At 40.3% G+C, this 18,315-nt stretch overlaps 2 protein-coding genes across 14 annotated transcripts in view; both read right to left on the bottom strand.

Annotated features, from left to right (window-relative positions):
• CEP83 (centrosomal protein 83) overlaps positions 1 to 7,960 on the bottom strand; it is a 33,347-nt gene extending 25,387 nt beyond the window's left edge. The window contains exons 1-5 of one of the 11 annotated variants that reach the window (XM_083463014.1): positions 7,324 to 7,411; positions 6,849 to 6,908; positions 5,264 to 5,522; positions 3,792 to 3,942; positions 1,646 to 1,738 (exon numbers count right to left, since the gene is read on the bottom strand). In XM_083463014.1, the coding sequence (XP_083319140.1) occupies positions 1,646 to 1,738; positions 3,792 to 3,942; positions 5,264 to 5,412 (393 nt within the window). In that variant the 5' untranslated portion in view covers positions 5,413 to 5,522; positions 6,849 to 6,908; positions 7,324 to 7,411. The other 10 variants (XM_083463017.1, XM_083463021.1, XM_083463015.1 and 7 more) reach the window with 10 other exon arrangements.
• Positions 7,961 to 10,304: 2,344 nt separating this feature from the next.
• The window catches only part of TMCC3 (transmembrane and coiled-coil domain family 3), a 93,512-nt gene continuing 85,501 nt past the window's right edge, over positions 10,305 to 18,315 (bottom strand). For all 3 annotated transcript variants that reach the window (XM_083463022.1, XM_083463024.1, XM_083463023.1), the window contains exon 4: positions 10,305 to 18,021. In XM_083463022.1, the coding sequence (XP_083319148.1) occupies positions 17,719 to 18,021 (303 nt within the window). In that variant the 3' untranslated portion in view covers positions 10,305 to 17,718. The remainder of the gene's footprint in view (positions 18,022 to 18,315) is intronic.

Raw genomic sequence — 18,315 nt, 5'->3', positions numbered from 1 at the left:
TATTGGAAAAACCAGGAAGCCGATGATTCTTCCTGTGTGTGCAGCACTTGCTAACTCCACCTCGGTCAGCTCTTCCCTGCCTCCGGCAGCAACAAGAAATAGCTACAAATCACTACAGCAGGCTGACTCAAATATCGCCCAGCTGATATCACCAAACAAAGCTTTGAAAACCGGTTAGCAGTCACTATCAGTCAACCTTCCCTGTCTTATGCAGGAGGAGCAATTCACTACAAATTACTACAGGCTGAGTTAAGTATCGTGAAGCAGATATCGCCAAATGGAACTTTGAGAAATGGTTAGCTCTCTGTCTCCCCAGCCATCCAGCCGACAAGCAGGGACTTCTTCCCTCAAGGCTCTTGCTTAAAGGCGCCAGGCTGGTAGTTGGCTTAGGGAAATCCTGCAAGGTTCAGAATTCTGGAGCCCTTTCCCCCCAGTAAAAACAAACGGGGGTTAGTAAAAACAAACACCTTGCTTTGGCATTTGACCATCTTCTGTCATTCCCCCCTCCATTTGGATGTGTGTACTGCTTGTGAGTGTGCGAGTGTCTATGTGTGTCCTCCCCCCCCCCCATCCATTGGTGGTGTATGTGGTGCATTTGTTTTTGTGAAGCAGCAGCCACCAGTCGGCAAAAAACACTGGGTTTTTCAACCAAGGATATCTGAATATCTAAAAGTGTGACACTGAATTTGCTTTTTCTTGTTTAGTAATGTAATTAAATTTTTAGGGAAGCTTTGATATCTATGCTACTACTTTACTAATTACAACTTTTGATTTTACAGAAACTGTGCTACTATTGGTACAGTAGTACTATAGCATAACAGTTGTAACAATATGTTAAGTAAAAAAAATTCAGTTTCAGAGTTAGACCCATAAGTAGTAGCAGCTGCCAGGACATTGCCATGTTCGCCTCCAACCTTATTTCGCATATTGTGATATAGCGAAATATCACTATGTTTAACTGGTAATATATCGTTATGTTGAAAACCAGATATCACCCAGCCCTAGTTGAGATAGCCTTGAGCCACTGTCAAGAGAATCCTGTTCTTTCTCTTATTGTTACCTTTAGTCACTGAAGGGTTGTACCAGCCTCTGTGACTCTTGTGGGTCCAAAAGCTTAATAGTGCAGAGGGTAAGATCCTATCTCCAGCCTCTTTAATCACAAAACAGGAGCCATTGCATGGTTGCATTTGCATGGAACATTAACCCAGTTTAACATGACATAGGTGAGCCACAATGTGCCTGAGCAAAACAGGCTTACACACTACACTTTCCCTCTCCTATGTAGCCAGGGAGAGGACTTTATCAGAATTTAATTACACTTTTACAGACATTTGCTTGCTGTTGTGTTCAACCAGTTAAGCTGTATTAAAACAAACTGTTATGCTTCATGGCAAGATAACTTTGATCCATGTGTCTTTAAGCTCACCTTGTTATTTAACTAGCTTGCATTTAAATGTTATCAGAAAGAAGATAAACACTGACCTCTCCTGTCCATCAAATATAAGTAACAGTAGATAGGAAAATATATTTTGCTTAGAAAAATTGTAACTAATTATGGAGCTAGCTAACCAAAAATATTTTTATACTTTGAAGACAAGGCTGGATATAAAACTTTCATTTCATAGAAAACTTTGTTTCTACTTACTTTATCTAGCTTTCGAAGATTCTCTTTCAGAGGTGCTTCTATGTTGTCTCTTATTTCTGTTTTAAGCAACTCTAACTTCTGTGGAGTAATTACCTACATGTCCGAGGAAACACATAAAAAGAAAGCAACTGTTTCATCATTTGTCTCTATGAAGAATATGCCGCCACTTAAAAGATCTGGAGTTCCCCCACCTAAGGATAGAAACACTCCAATATTATCCTGTTATGCTGCATATATTCCTAAAGTACTGGAACTGGCAACAATAAAAACATATAGGATCTGTTTGAACCCTGCTATTACAACAAGGTTTTCATCACTGGGCAACTGCCAAAATGACTCAACCAAAGGAAAATACAAACTAAATCTACAGTCCTAAACATACCTGGAAGTAAGGTATGTTCAGCTCAATGCAGCTGGCTTGTGAATAGACATGTATAAAACGGCACTGCACAATTCCTAACACAGATCAAAGGTAGATGCATATTTGTTATAGTATACAGTCTACCTAACTAATAAAAATTCAGTGTTGAGACACAGTATGAATAACTAGGACTATGGAGACTCAGGTACAAATCCCCACTCAAGTCATGAAACTGATTGGATGACCTTGGGCACTTGTCTCTCAACCTACTGTAAGTCATATGGTTGTTCTTAAGATAAATGTTGGGGGGTGGGGGAGAGAGAGAAACCACTTAAGAGATTTCTATGAAATATAAAGAGGTGTAAAAAATAATTAAATAAATAAACTCCATAGCTGCCGTGAGCTGCTTGAAAGAAGAGTGGAATTAAGTTATTAATAAATAATATTCTCAAATTCATGAACATGTGATAGGGAAACATTTTAATATGGATGAAATATTTAGAAAGGCATATTTTTTTTAGCAGTGACCCGTCACAGCTTTGGAATGCCCTCCCCAAAACATCTCATTATTATAATTTAAGTGCAATTCATGGTTTTCTGGGCATTTTAGGACTGCTTATTTAAGCATTCTTTAACTTAGACATGAATGATTTTATCTTCTACTTAAATTGGCTCTGTTTTAGTTTGCATGCTTTATTTATGGCTTTATATTGTACTTCAATTCTTACAACTCTTTTAGCCACTTTAAGAGCATATATCTATGTAGAAGAAATTGGATATAAACTATGTACACAAATAAGTAAATGCAGTATCACTCCTTCTTAATGTCCTGTCCGGAAACCTATGTCCCCACTGTGGAAGGACATTTGGATCTAGAATTGGCCTCCACAGTCACTTATGGACTCGCTGTTAAGACCATGCTCATGGAAGACAATCTTACTCGGCTACGAGTGATCGCCAAAGAAGAAAAATAAGAGTGTACAATATTCCAGGAGAGATAAAATTTATTGACAGATTATATTTCACACACCCTGCCCTTCCTCCTATCAACTGAGAAAAACAATTTAAGCTGGGCAAAATCATCTAATGGATCAGATGCTCCCTGCAAGCCATTACAGTCATACCTTGTAAGCTGAACGGAATCCGTTCCGGAAGTCTGTTCAACTTCCAAAATGTTTGGAAACCAAGGCGCAGCTTTCGATTGGCTCCAGGAAACTCCTGCAGCCAATCGGAAGCCACACTGGATGTTCAGCTTCCAAAGAATGTTTGCAAACTGGAACACTTACTTCCGGGTTTGCAGCATTCGTCAGCCAAAATGTACAAGTGCCAAGGCGTTCAGCTTCCAAGGTACGACTGTAGTAAAAGTGCATGTCATGTTCCAGACAACAAGTTACATGAGTCAAAGGGGTCTTTAAACGTCTTTTGAAATGGCAGCTCCCATGCCTCATGTCAAATTTATTTTTCAAACTGAGCAGAGTATGGCATGGAGATATTTTGAATGAAGAGAAAAACAGTCACAAAGTACTCCTACATGATCGAAGCCACTGGTCTTCAGCCAGTGGGCTGGGACTCACTATCAGGTCATGGCTGATCTAAGGTGAGTCACAGCAGGAGTACTACCACAATACAAATATGTGGCAAGAAAAGTAAGAACTATACCCCCAACTGCAATTCTTTAGATACCAGTCACAGTTTAACAAGACATAACACCAGACATAATTAGCAATGTAGATTAAGACACTGTGTATGAATAACGTAACTTAAAAGAAAGAATTGTGGCCGCACCTGCTTCTTTAACTCCTCTACTTCTCTTGATTTATCCAACAATTCATCTCGGAATTCACCGAGCAGACACTGAAATTTATCATGAACTGTCTGCTTTTCACGTAACAACTGTTTGAGCTCATTTTGTGATTTTGTATATTCATTCTGAAGCCTGAAAAAAAATCATTTTACAGTGTATCTGCTTTTCAATTTACTGATCTATATCTTGGCACATTGAAGATAACAGAGAAAGGAGAGGAAAGGGGAAGTAGGATAAACAGGGGAAGCATATCAGTTCATTTCAGTTACACATACTTAGGCTTAATTACAGCTAATATAACACATAGGGAGTTGTGCCAAAAGACTGCACAGAAAAGGAGAGATTGAAAGAAGTAAGAGCAGCAACAACATGGAGGTGTTCTGAGTGGCAGCTTTGACGTTTTCTTCCTGTTAGAAAGTTTTTTTATACTGAAAATGCCAATACACACAAACACAAAATCAACATTGTACATATTTTTAAATACACTAGCACAACAATACAACCCCCACTTTGTGGTGGGCTGGGGGGAAGTGGATTGGGTGCAAGTCCTGGCAGCCTGTATCTGGCACAGAGTTCCACTCCCACCTGCCAAAAATGTGGAAGTGCCATTAGCAGGATTCCCACTGGCAGCAACCAGTGGAATCTCCAAAACAGAACTTTCTAGGGGCAGGGCTGAACTGGCCTGGGATATGTTGGATCCTAAGCAGGCCCTACTACAGTCAAATGATGGTCACCTCCAGGTTGGCACAGTAATCTGCCAATTCTCCACCTTCTGTGCAGGAGAGCTGTATCTGCCACCCTTCTACTCCATAAATCCCTACCAAGCAGAGAAGAGTTAGAATTGTTCCCTAAATAACTGGAATCTCAACATCCCAAGAAATGGAAGCCCAATTCACAGAAACCAGAAGCAATACAATGGCAAAGTGAAACAGAACTGCATGGAGGCTGCTCCATTTGGCAAATAGTTTGTGTGCTTTTGCCAAGCTTCAACAGTACACTGCCCATACCGGCCAAAGAAATAATGTTGGGCAGATGGAAGAGCTGGTTGCCACTGCCTGAAGGCAACATCCAACAGCACACATGCCCACCCAGTATGTCCCCTCAGGAAATACCAGGGCACAGAAAAGGACGTCACTGTGTGAAGGTGCATTGTGTATCTTTGGGCAATGGTGCCTTTTCCACATTGAGGAGGGAATACCAGCCAAAAATTGTCTACCCATCCCTGGTGGCTGCGACATAACCATGCAAATCCACCTGTTGTCATCAAGTTCCTGCAAACTGGCCCCCACTCCCCAGTAAAAGTTTGTAGCAGTGTGCTAAACATGAATACTATTCGTCTAACATCTGATTACTACTGCAACTAGTTTAGCTATAGAAAACTTACATTTTATTTTCATGATCAAAACATTTAATTAAATAACTCACCATCAAAAAGAAAGAAAGCATACTATACCTTGTATGTTCTGCTTTAAGAGTTTGGTAATTGTTTTTATGGTGTTCACACCGCATTCTTTCATCATTTAACAGTTTTTGTACTTCTGCTTGTGAGCTAAGATCTCCACTTCCACCGACTGATGAAAGGATATGTGGAAAAGTGTCCATTCTGACTGGATGTTAATGAGATGACAATGTTAATAAAGCTGTCAGCACAAGCCTGCCACCGTCATAGAGACCTCTTTCTCTCCTGAGGGAATCCCTTGAGGCCAAATTACCTGTACAAACAGAAAAGCACCCAATTAGTAGTCAATGGATTCATGGTTAAAAAGGCTCTGCTTTGAATACATGTTCAAAAGCTTCATTATTTCTCTGACAAGGGTATCTTTGAAAATACATATATATAGTGTGTGTGTGTTTTAATCTGATTTCATTCTCAAATCAACCACATTAAACAAAGTTAATTTATGAAAGCACTGCATAAACTTCCCCATTACCTAAACCATTTTTTTCTTTGGGTGCAAAAGTTCTGTTCCCGCAGGACTGTTTACTCTGAAGGATTATACAGAAGACAGCCAAACTGTGCAATATCCTCTGAGGATAATGCATCCCACTTTGTGACAGATGCAAGTTACAACCAGTATAATATTCAACACTTTGCCTGCATTGAATACCTTGCTAAAATCTTCCCTGCCATTGCTAGGCACTAACCTGAAGCTACCAATGGTTTTAGCTATGCGATATGACTAATATTGTTTTGTAAAACAATTAATATTTGGTTTATTTGACACATTATGCCTAAACTTATTGAGGAAGAGAAAATAATTAATAGTAAAAATACAAGCCTTCAGGCTTTGGCACAGGATAGGCTATAAATCAAAACTAAGCACAAACATTAAACTAGTAAAAAGAACTTTACACCAGAGCTTAAAGCATGCCCACTAAATAAAATTTGAGGAACTGGGGTTGCCAGAAAATGTCTTGCAATTAAAAGGTCAATGGATTTGAAACACAAATTTTAATACTTACAATAAAGTTACATGCTGAAAAATTAAATACACATCTAGTGTGTATAGGTGAAGTTTTATTTGTTGTATGATTACTGGGTGACATCCAATAGTGTAAGTCTGCTTGCACAATGGGATTTCTCCTACCGTGCACAGCTCCCCAAAACAGATGGGGGGGGGCGAGACTAAGTCTCCTCATTGGATCTCACCCTGTTTTTAAAAGATTCGTTTTTCAAACCATATCTTTTATTATTTCTGTTTTATTATTAACAGCCTTGATAAAAGATACTGAATAAATATTAGGATAGATGCTAATTGTGCAATATAGAAGACAGTAATCCATTTGGATTATACTGACCCCTTGTGGTTAAGTTTCCAAATGCTTATAAAACTGTGAGCGGTTATTTCTAGAGAGCTGCTTAAATCAGTGCAGCTACATTGCACGCAACTTTTAAGAGCAGCAGAACTAGAGCGGTTAGCCAGCATTACCTTACGAGCACCTTGGCGGTATTTTTAAAAAATCCCTTTGGCCGGTGAAACTATCTAGAGTGGCATTACTTTACAGTGCTTTTTTTTTGTAGAAAAAGAGAAACTCACCGTGAACGCCTACCTTATAATGGCAATGGCGCCCACCTGAGAGGTGCGGGAACAAAGTTCCTGATAGCGAGGAAAGAAAAGAAAAAGCCCTAGATGACAATATTCCGTGTTTCGTCTCACTGGGATTGGGGTTTTTTGGGGGGGAGACGCCGGTCTTCCTTCACCGGCCTACCTCAGAGGGCCGTCGCGAAGGCGAAAGGCGGGCGGGGAAGGGAAGCCTCCAGCCCCCACGAAGGAAAGCGGCTGACCGACCCACGTCGAAAGAACGAGAACCGCGAAGCAAACGGGCAGCGCCAACCGCCTCAGGAGCAGCCCTGCCCCGCCGGCCCAGCCCTGCCTCCTTCCCTTCCTCGCTTACCCGCCACCTCAGGCGGGCATCGGTTGCCTCGGCTGTTTAAAAATGGCGCTTCGGCTCCGCTCGCCCCGCCCCTCTCGTTTTCCGCTGAGCCCTCCCGGGACCCGTATGCTCGCCTACCTTTCCATTTTGTCAGCTGGCGCCTGGAACCCACCGGACAATATCTTCGCCAGCCCCGGGGCATCACGGGAATGCGGAAGCGTGGTTGCCACGATGCAATAGATGCAAGAGGCGGGAGGCGGCGCGCGAAGGCAAAAGTGGGCGGGGCTAATCGTGTTAACCCTTAGCTTGTCCGTTTCTCAGGAACGCTGCTTGATTACGCCCAAAGTAGAGACCGTTCTAATCGGAGGAGGCGGTTCTTGCGTTCTTTAAAAACGAAGTGCGCTAACCTTTGATGAGAGGGAACCAATACTTCAGGCGTGGGGGGCGGGGAACGAGTTTTAGGGTACATTCCTGACTGACCCCGCTTTCCTAGGAGTCAGCCCCATGGAATTAATGAGCTCCTTCCCAGCAGGCACAAAGCTGTTAAATTTACTTGAAACAAAGCTGTTCGTTCCCGTTTGGTAGCGTTTTCCTAAGTTTCAAGTGGTCAGGAAAAACAAAAGAGCTGTACATGGTTCATCCTGCAACGTAACTCGTTTTCACATCTCATGAAAAGAAGAACGCACGCCATTCACCTGTTTTGTACTAATCAGAGATACAGATTTGTAGTTAGAATTAGTCCCCCTAGCCACAGATATGAAAAAGGTCGTTTTGGAATGTACTGCAATGTTTCCCCAAACATGAATAGTGCAGTCAAAAATTTTTGTTTCCATACAATGTTAGTAGGGATCAAACTACTGAAATAAAAAAATAAGGTCATATATGAAGATAAAATGTTCATAACGGCATATATAAACCACATGTATGAAACCCCACAGAAAAAGTGCTGAAACCATTTTGTCCCTCCCAAATTGACCAAAAATATTTCTCTGCAAGGTCGAAGGAAAATGGAAAAGCCTCCCCATTGTCTTTTTGTTCACAAACCCTGTCTTAAGGGTATGTCTGTGTATGAATATGGTGAGCCTGTGACCTGGCTCAGGAACTAAGTATTTGTCATTACAAAAGACTGGCCAGGCTCCCCAGGGTATCCAAACAAGTGACCATTAACAGGTCTGCCAGACAGGAGATAAACAATGCACTCAAATTTATGTTGTAGACAGCCCTTTCTGTGTTGTAGTTATGATGTATGGGGGTGTGTGGTCTTGAGCTACACCCCTTCTTGTGATGTATGTATGATGTTTCTGGGGGTGGTCTTGGACTCAAGGGCGGGCAATTTAAAATATAAAGGGCAGGCACACCTTTGTTCTGGGTCCTCCTCCTTTCCTGCGTGTAAGGAGAGCACCCTGTTGCAACAGTACAATAAAGAACAGACTTACGAGCTGCTTTGCTTCTCAATATTCTCTGGTTAGCCTGTTATTTTCTCCGACCGATGGAGAACCTACAAAGGACTCTATTAAGGGCTCTTGTGTTCCCCATAAGGGAATAAGGGCAGATTTTTGTTTGTTACACTATTCATTGAGCAGGTGCATGGAGGGCACTGCTTCTCAGAAACACCAGTGGATCACTCAAACTAGCCATTTTGAGAGCAATTGTAAGAATTTGAGGGTGTGTTTGGTTTTTTTAAATCTAGTTGAGTCTGAAGATAACCTACTCCTGATTTTCGTTAGTAAGGGCAGGACTTTTGTTAGGTGGGGGCGGAACCTACCTGATTGGTTGGTTAGTTAAGTATTTCTATTGTTTTACTTGTTCTAGAGGGGACAGTTGCCCTTCCCTCTTCCACCTTGGCTACGCCCATCCTCCTGATCTCAACCTGCATAAAATGTGAGACCGACAGACCCGTTTCTTCTGAGTTTACCATGATGTGTCCATATAGAAAACGCCCTATATTTTGGAGGGAAATGTGCATGGAGATCTGCCAGTAGCCATGGTGGCCAGATAGTGTGCCATGTACAAGGGACCACAGCTACTCCCCTGCCTCCCAACTGTTCACATCAGCACTGACTTCAAATAGTTTCCGTTTGTTTATACAGTAGTATCCCTGGTTACGAACTTAATTCGTTCCGGAGGTCTGTTCTTAACCCAAAACCGTTCTTAACCTGAGACGCGCTTTCGCTAATGGGGCCTCCTGCTGCCGCCACACCACCGGTGCGCAATTTCTGTTCTCATCCTGGGGCAAAGTTCTCAACCCGAGTTACTACTTCCGGGTTAGCGGAGTTCGTAACCCAAAATGTTTGTAACCCGAAGCATTTGTAACCCGAGGTACCACTGTTCACCTGTGGGCATGTGACAAAGCATAACACCCTATGCAAAGGTGTTAACACTTTTGCTAGAAATGAGTTAGAAATGGCTTAAGGACTCCAACTGGTGCGAAACTAGTTTGAGAAACAGCATTCAAACAGTAGTGTTTAGTAACAAAGTATAGGATACATAGGCATTTTAGAAAATGTCATGTGAACGTGGATGTTCACATGACATTGTGAAAGTGTCATGTGAAACCAGTACAGTGGTACCTCTGGATATGAACGGGATCCGTTCCGGAACCCCGTTCGCATCCTGAAGCAAACACAACCCGCGTCTGCGCAGGTCGCGATTCGCCACTTCTGCGCATGACGTCCTTATGACCGTCTGTGCAAGCGCAAGTGGCAAAACCCAGAAGTAACGCATTCCGTTACTTCCGGGTCGCCGCGGAGCGCAACCCAAAAGCGCTCAACCTGAAGCAACTTCAACCCGAGGTATGACTGTACTAGAAAGATAGTGAGTGTACAGTAAATGGAAGTGTGAACACAGCCTTCCTTGGTTTCAGCTGCCAGTCTGGTTAACTTTTGTACATAGATTAGGGGAGTCACCATCCTTTCCTTCATCTCAGGAAACAAAATGTCTTGAGCCATCCCAGCCAACTCCATTACTTTAATTGCTTCTCTGCTATTATGTTTGTGTCTCCCCCACCCCCACTATGTACCGATATATCTTCCTCTCTTATTGGCAGTTATTGTCATTCGGAAAACAGGAAAAAAATTACTTTATAGTGGACATATTTTAAATAAACCCAGCATAATAACTAAATTTAAAAACCTTTATTTTGTTTTTTTTAAAGGTGGCTCCTTGGGGCAGTCATTATCACCTTATGAAATCTACAGAACACAATAAAGAATGCAAATACATTTATATTTACACAGTGCCACACAAAATGTAAGTGGTATGGTTACACTGTATGTTACATATACAGAGACAAAATTGTCATTCAGTGAAAATGGATTGTTCAGAAGACTTTTAAGTAGACTTTCCCCACAGTGCCTAATTGGCATTACTTACAAAAACAAGAGGAAGGAAAAGTCTGAGGAACAACTTAATTCACTAAACATATGCAATAAATTAAAATCTTACATGACAGCTCAACCAGTCACCATGCAAACAGTATGTACAGTGTTTTAATTCATACTGAGAACAAAGATTCTAAACCTAGATTTGTACGATAACTCAAGACATGAAAGGTTCCATGAGTATTTCAGGAACCTGAAAGGTTCTGCCTGAAATCTATAATCATTTTTAATGCAGAATTAGCTTACATGTAAACATGCTATCTGCTTAGTTCTACTTTGCACATCCTTATTCTATAGTCACATCGTTTCATTTATAACCAAACCAGGCAGACACTGACACAGTGCAATATATAACTCTTAGCATTAAATTCTTTCTAAGAAGCTAAACAGTCGTATAAAATACATTGATGATTTATATTTAGAACATAAAGTATGGATTTTAAAAATTATATATAAATATATTCAGTAGTGAAGTAGCAAGACCTAGTATAATTGAGAATTTGACAAAGTAAAAGCACCTTTGTGTTCCATGAAGAAGACACTATACAAGGCCAAAATAATGATGGTGATGATAAGGTAAATGAGAATTCATGATTCTGTTGTGGGGGGAAATTGTAGCAGTTAAATCTTTTGACTCAGATCTGCATCACACATTACAGTTTTACACATGCACATAAAACAGGATATGAGTGCAAACACATGCATGTTTGCAGACACAAGTCTTATAAAGATAACAAGAAGTCACAAAGTGAATACGAAAGGCAGTTCCAAGGGAGTATACTCTTAATTCACTTTGGTTCCTTGGATGTTTCTGTGAACCTCTGACTAGTACACCCACAAAGAAGCTGAGTTTGGCTAAAACAAAGCTTTGTTATGAAGGAATCCTAAAATGTGGGACCTGACATTCTAAGAGAGATCATTGTTTTGATGTGTACAAATTTGATTAGAACCAACTAGTTTTGTGCCAGTTATGGTTACTGCAATACCAAACAAATTACTAATATAGTAGATTAATTATTTGATGATGGTACGGTCATTCCTATTTTAATATTTTGGAAAAGTAACTTCCAGGTTTGTTTGAGTGAAAATCTGATTAACAAATCAGCATAGATTGTGTTTGTAAGAGGAATGGTTTGTTATTGACATCATTAGAACTTTCTTCAAAATAAATATACCTAGGATCAGGTGTAAATTCAAGCACTCCATTAAAAATCAAGTGATTCCCATTTCAGTCAATTGAAACAAAACGATCTATATACTATTATTTTGGCTTAAGGGGGATTATCAATTTCACTGAAAGGTCTGCACACAGCAGAATTTCAAATTCTGCATTGCATCCCTCTAACAACTTGAATGTTACAACCACCTTATTCATCTGTGCCTTTCGTTAACATGTTCTGCAGTTGCAGAAGTTGCTCATGAAAAACTGCAGAGGGTTTTTTGGGGTGGGAGGGGAATGAAGGGGGCAACTGTGCTCAATGGTCTGCTATGGTCCTTGTGCTCGTCAAAGCCTCCTTACCAATTTCCAATAATACTTGGGGGGACTTCCACTGGCATCAGTATAACTGCCCAGCAAAATCAGTGCTACAGCAAAAGGCCTGGGAAAGTTTAAAGTAACTGAAGATTCTATTTAAAAACAACAACAGCCAAAGGGCAATAGGTATTTCTCCTTTTTAAGATATTAATGCTTTAGAAATGTTCTGCTCTCTCCCTCTTCAGATTGCAATGCACCTTCCCCTTAGCCAAGCCAGTATTGGCTACAATGGCTCCCAACTTCTGCTTATAATCTGTATCTGGGCATGAATTCTATTGGATTCCCACCTCTCACTCTCATCATCCAAGTTGTTGTCTAGAAGAAAGCTGGTAATGGATTTCTTCAGATACCCAGCAATTGTCTTGCATGTCTATCTATACCCCTTTCCTACAGTGGCTTACCTCAGACTCAGGAGTCCTCTGTTCCTACATTTGGAACGATCACATTGGTTTCAATTAGGCATGTCCTTATTGCAATAAATTAAAACCAGGTCTGCAAGTGCTTTTTAATTTTACAATGGGACTTTAGGGTTCTGTGAACTGTGCTGGCAAGTTGTGACCTAATATTTTTAAGCAGCTACATTTAATCCCTAGACCAAGTCTGTGCAATCTCAGTTAAGTGCTGTGACATTGTACAAACCTGGCAAGATCATTATTATACACCGAGTTAATTAACAGTGATGGTTTTGTTCCTTACAAACCTGAATGTACATCCTGCTGCTGCTGTTCAGCACTGCTAAACTCTTCTGCTTTATCATTTAGATGCTAGCTAATTACAGCAGCAATATAAATACAGCAAGCTACATCTGACACAGAAATAATGACAGTGTATTTGGATAAATGTTGAAGATTATTTTTTCTGGGCCACATAATAGATTTTTGGAATATAATTCTGTTCTGCAGTTTGGAAGGTGTTTTGGTGGCATCAAAATCTAAAATAATGTGAGCTGTTAAATGTTGGATTTATCTTAGCTATTTGGTATGGAACTGAGATAGGACCAGGAACAGAAAATGCAGAGATGTCAGCTAGTCTAAAGAAAGTTTCAAGCAAACAAAGACAGTTTGGACATAACATGTGCTACTCACTTGGATAGCCTTTGGAATTATCCCCATTCCTATGTAAATTGGGAAAATTCCCACTAGAGTGTGTCTTCTGTGTAGAGTCAAGCATTGCACAAGCTCCATTAATTTCAACAGGTCTTACATAAGCTCCACTGAGATGAATGGTGGTTTATATCATTACTTAGAAGACTGCACCATAAATTAGTAAGAAACAGGAAACAGTATAAAGTTTGATCTTTTTTGTTTCTTCTTCAAAATAGTAAAGCTACTAACAAGTGAATCCCACATTCTGTAAAACATAAAGTATCCCAATATTTTACATATCATCTCAATAGGCCAGCCTGCAGTACTATACATGTAAAATAGGAGAGTGTAAACAAGATATTACTCATTTGCAGCAATGGGTGATACATTAAGAAAAAATGACTGTTGCACCTGAGGGGGGTAAAAAAGAGAAAAGGATACTAAACTAGAGTCAGAATTGAATAGTATATAAGAGAATCCTTAGTAGTTTGCAGGTAGGGAGAACAGTTTTTAAAATTGCCTGATGCAAACAGATGTATAACAGAGAAAACTTTCTGAGTCTGGAGCATAGTGTCTAGTTCACGGTCTGGAACATCCCTATTGTCAATACTTTACAGTTCTATTCATATGAATAAAGATGGGAAAGCACGGTTGAACCAAAGGAAAAGCAAGATGTTCCACAGCTGCGTCACAAGGGCTGGTAATCAAAACAAGGGAAATCCTCCTGAACAGAAGGGAAGTAATCTCAGGACAAAGTCCCAAGAAAAATAAATGCCATTACCCAGAAGAAACGCATGGGGCCAGAGCTGGGGAGGGTCGGGAAATTACTCAGTTGGCACATTAGCTTTAAAACAACAGCACATATGCTACTGCAAAAACTTGTTGTTGTTCAGGCAAGGTACTTTGGGAACAAATTTAGCTACGGTTAAAATACATAAGCATGATGCAACAACTCATGATTAAGAGGACATAGGAGATAAACTACAGTGGAATTCCACATAACGCTAAAGAGATCATTTTGTCAGGCAAGGAATGATCTTCTCTCCGCAGGCTGTTTGGGGGTTCTCACGGCTCTCCAGAGCAGATTTGAGGGAGGAGGGGAAGCCCTGTTATGCTAGTGTGACCCCTTGCACTGGCTTCCACTTGTGGAACCAGAGGTGAATTTAGGGCAGCATGGCAGCACTGGGCACTGAGCCTAGGCTACTCAGCACCACAACTATGACGTATCGAACTGAGCAGAACGGAAGTTGAGAGACGGGGGAGTTGCCAAATTTTTGCCTCGCACAGGGTGCTACTGAAATTTGAAAGTCCGCTCGTGAATTTGAGTTGTTGAGATTTGGGGATGGGGTGGGGCAAAGTTCGCCAAAATCTACACTTCTGACATGGACTGCCATACATCCAGATTTCCTCAGACACTTCAGTGATTTCTGCCCAGAGGGCCAAATGGCAGCTATATCCGGGAAATTCCGGGTGTATGGCAACCCTATCAGTCACTGAACCTGGCCTTTAACGTATCTGGTAAAGAAAATAGCCAAATGTGTCCAAAGGAGGTTTGGGGAAAAGAACCTAAAAGGAACATACTATTATCCTGAAATTTTTAGAGGATATGATGTAGATTAAGGCACCCAGTTTAGTCTCCCCCCCCCAAAAAAATAGGGGTACTTTGGGATCTTTTGCAAAGAATTCAGTTTATTTGGGTATTCTGTCTCATACTTGAATTGTATGAGGGGGAGTAGGGGAGCAAGCCTGTTGGCCCTATTCCATAAATTGCACTTCCAACATTGTTTCCATGTATCGGGAAGGCAAACATCTGCAGAGGGACCTCTTCTATTGGGTGAAGCTCCTTGTGGGAACCATCAACATCCCATGCAGGGAGTTTACATGTGTAAGACCAGACTCTTCACTTGAGAAGTTCTTCCCTCTTTGGCATGGAGGTCAATGCCTCCACAGGCTCTGACATTGGAGGGGGACAGACCCAGTACACTCACCCACACTCTTCCTCCCTCAAATTAGAGATTTTAATGCAACAATAAGGGAATATTGGGGAATAAATAGGAAAACGGAGGACATTTTTAAATAATATATGCCTGTTGTCTCCATTGTCTTCTTGATTACTGATATAGTTAGCAATGCTGTATATATAGACAGATGTCTTAGTCTTGGTCGTCAGCAAGTTCAGTTCCATGTTTGTTTTTGTTTTTTTAAAAAACACAAAACAAAACATTGCACATATTGATTTTTTAAAACCATTTTTAAAGTGCAAACTTTACCAGTATTTACATCGTTGGCAAATTAGCTCCTGAAATTATGCCAAGCCTCAAGGGGGCTTTCCAAACTCTGGGCTTTTCTCAGGAGAACTGCACAGCCTTTACTAAGCCTTCACTGTTCAGCAAAATATAATTCTCACAAGTGCTGCCACTATTGCTTTCCTAGCACTAAAACTGCTAAGTAAACACTAGCCCTGATCCTTCCATGACTGGCAGGATTCTTACTGTAGCAGGCTGGCAACAGCACAGTGCTAGTCTTCTACACAATTACATTCATAGGCAGATGCCTGCATCTGGAAGTGCCCTTGGAGCACAGTTTCTCCTGTGTGAGGTAGAGATGAGGGAGAAATCTGGTTTGGTTCACATCTTAATGGACTCATCCATGCCGTTGTTTAATGTCAATAGTAACCTACCTGTACCTCCATTAATTCTCCATTGTCCACATGGCATTCTCTTCCAAGTCACAGTCAATCCTCCTCCAGATTTTCTCACACCCTCTCCTTATGGAGCATCCCTGGTATGAAAGAATCCAAACTGAGGGAGGTCAGTGATTTGGAGGAGAACATCATATGGACAATGGAAAATTAATGAAAGTACAGGAAAACTTACTGTTCCCATTAAACTACAGTATGGAAGAGCCCAATGTGAGCATACCTTATTCACACTTCCTGAAACAATGTACGTGAATTTAAATACAGGTAGCTTTCAAAATTCACAGTTCTGTTAATTTTCATGACGCAGTTCTCCAACCCAAAGATGTGCACAAAAATGCATATATTAGGGGGAAATGTGCATTACTGCAAAATGCATAACCAAAACATAAAATAGCAAATGGATGCAGAAATGTAGTAAGCTAAACTTAAAATTATAAAAATGTGAAACTCATGAGAAACTGAAACTTAACAGTTTCATCATTCTCTAGTGTGAACCCCATTAAAATTAATGGGACATGTGCAACAGGGAAATTCATTAGAATTCAAGCAAATTACTGTTACAACATTCTTCTGCAACCAGTGCTGATAATTAAATTGGCAGATGCCTTTTCAATGTTTTTTAAACAAAACAAAAAAGCACCACTAATGTATTTCTCACCTTTTCACTTCCTAATCATATTTATTCACATATCTTATACAAGTATTTTCATACATGAAGTTTTATTTCAATACAAACTTCACAGTGATTGCGGTATTATTTTAGGCTAAAGACATTGATTTGAGAATACTGCCCTGCTATAGCTAGATGTTGGGAGAGCATCACAAATTATCACCAGAGAAATACATCAGACAATATATTTTAGTGGTTAAAAGTAAAAAAACAACAACCAAGGACAGGAAAAATGAAAACAAAAGCCGAAAAGATTATACTGTTTGGACTGCATGCTATTGTTCTTATTTGCTCATGGCAACATCAGTCACTAGACAGCTGCAGGTTTCTAAAGGGATGTGATGAGCGACTCCTATCACTGCATTTCAGCCAAAAAGTAGTTCCCATTAGACAACATAGATTTATCAAAAACAGATAAATACCCATGTCTGGACTATATGATTGGCAGATCCTCATTTATTCAACAGTTAGGACACTATGTATATATATTTAAGATCATGAAACAGAAGTGGAATGGAATATAATATTTAATATAAACTAAACTGTAAGGCAAAAACAATTTTGGGGCACGGTTTAAGTAAGAATCCTCTTTGACTATTGGGCCAATGTCAGCAGCAGGCAAGAGAGATAAGAAACTCCATCACAGTTTCTACCTTATAAATATCTGTCTTCAGGAGATGCCGAAAATGTGACCAGCACTTCTCCAAGGTGTGTAAATCTCAGCTTACTGTTTGCATATGCTTCATAAGGGAACAGTAGCTACTATGTAAAGTGGAATGATGCAGGTGACTGTTCATGAATATGCAACCTCCCAACTAGGATTGCTGTTTCTTATTTATACTATACTTCTCCTAAACCCCAGTCTAGTTAAGATCATGTATTCAAGACTTGACTGTTCAGGATTTCTGCAGCGTAGAAAAAGCAGATTAGATTAAGGCAGAAAGATTTACACAAGTAATTAGTCTATAACAGATTCACCTCATTTCATAAAAGGTGACTGATGAGGTGAAATACACTGCCAGGAGTTATCACCATCACATTTTAATACCCAATAGAAAAGTCTTCATTTAGTCTGCACAGGTAAACTGCAAAATTAAAGATTTGGTAGTTTGTTTAGAAGTATTTCTTCTTTTAAAAACAAAAATGCTGTGGGCATTGTGGATTCATCTTGGTATGATCATCTTTTCTATGGCACAGACAATGTGATCCCAGTTTTTGCATAAAATTGCAAGAAGAGTTACTGCGAAGAAGGTGCAAATGATATGGAAACGGCTTCTCATCATAGGAGCTATAAACTTGGCTATGGTGGAGACGCACACTAGGATTACAGTCATGAAGGCCAAGACTACGTTTATGCATTTCCCCAGCAAGACTTTGGCATTAACGGTTTCTGACTGCAGGGCTTGCTGTTCTTGCTGATGAATCTCCAGCTTAGAGACCCGTGTTTGGCAAGATTCCAAAGCTTCCTGTCAGTATAAAATAGGAAGGGGAAGGGGGGAAAGAAAAGTTAAGGAACCATCACTTTCATACATAAAATACATTTTCATTCTATCTGGTCGGTTAAGGACATTACCCCCATCTGTGCAGAAATCAGTTAGCAAAACAATTTACCACTCTTTGATTGCGAACTCTACAATTCTATAATTCTATGCATCTCAAGGTTGAAAATGTATTAACACAAAAACATTAGAACAGGCAGCTGGATTAGGCCAATGGTCCATCTTGTCCAGCATCCTGTTCTCACGGTGGACAACCAGATT

This window comes from Podarcis liolepis, assembly GCF_965112155.1.
Source record: "Podarcis liolepis genome assembly, chromosome: 10".
Classification (NCBI taxonomy): domain Eukaryota; kingdom Metazoa; phylum Chordata; class Lepidosauria; order Squamata; family Lacertidae; genus Podarcis; species Podarcis liolepis.
This window is presented reverse-complemented; position numbering and strand designations above follow the sequence as displayed.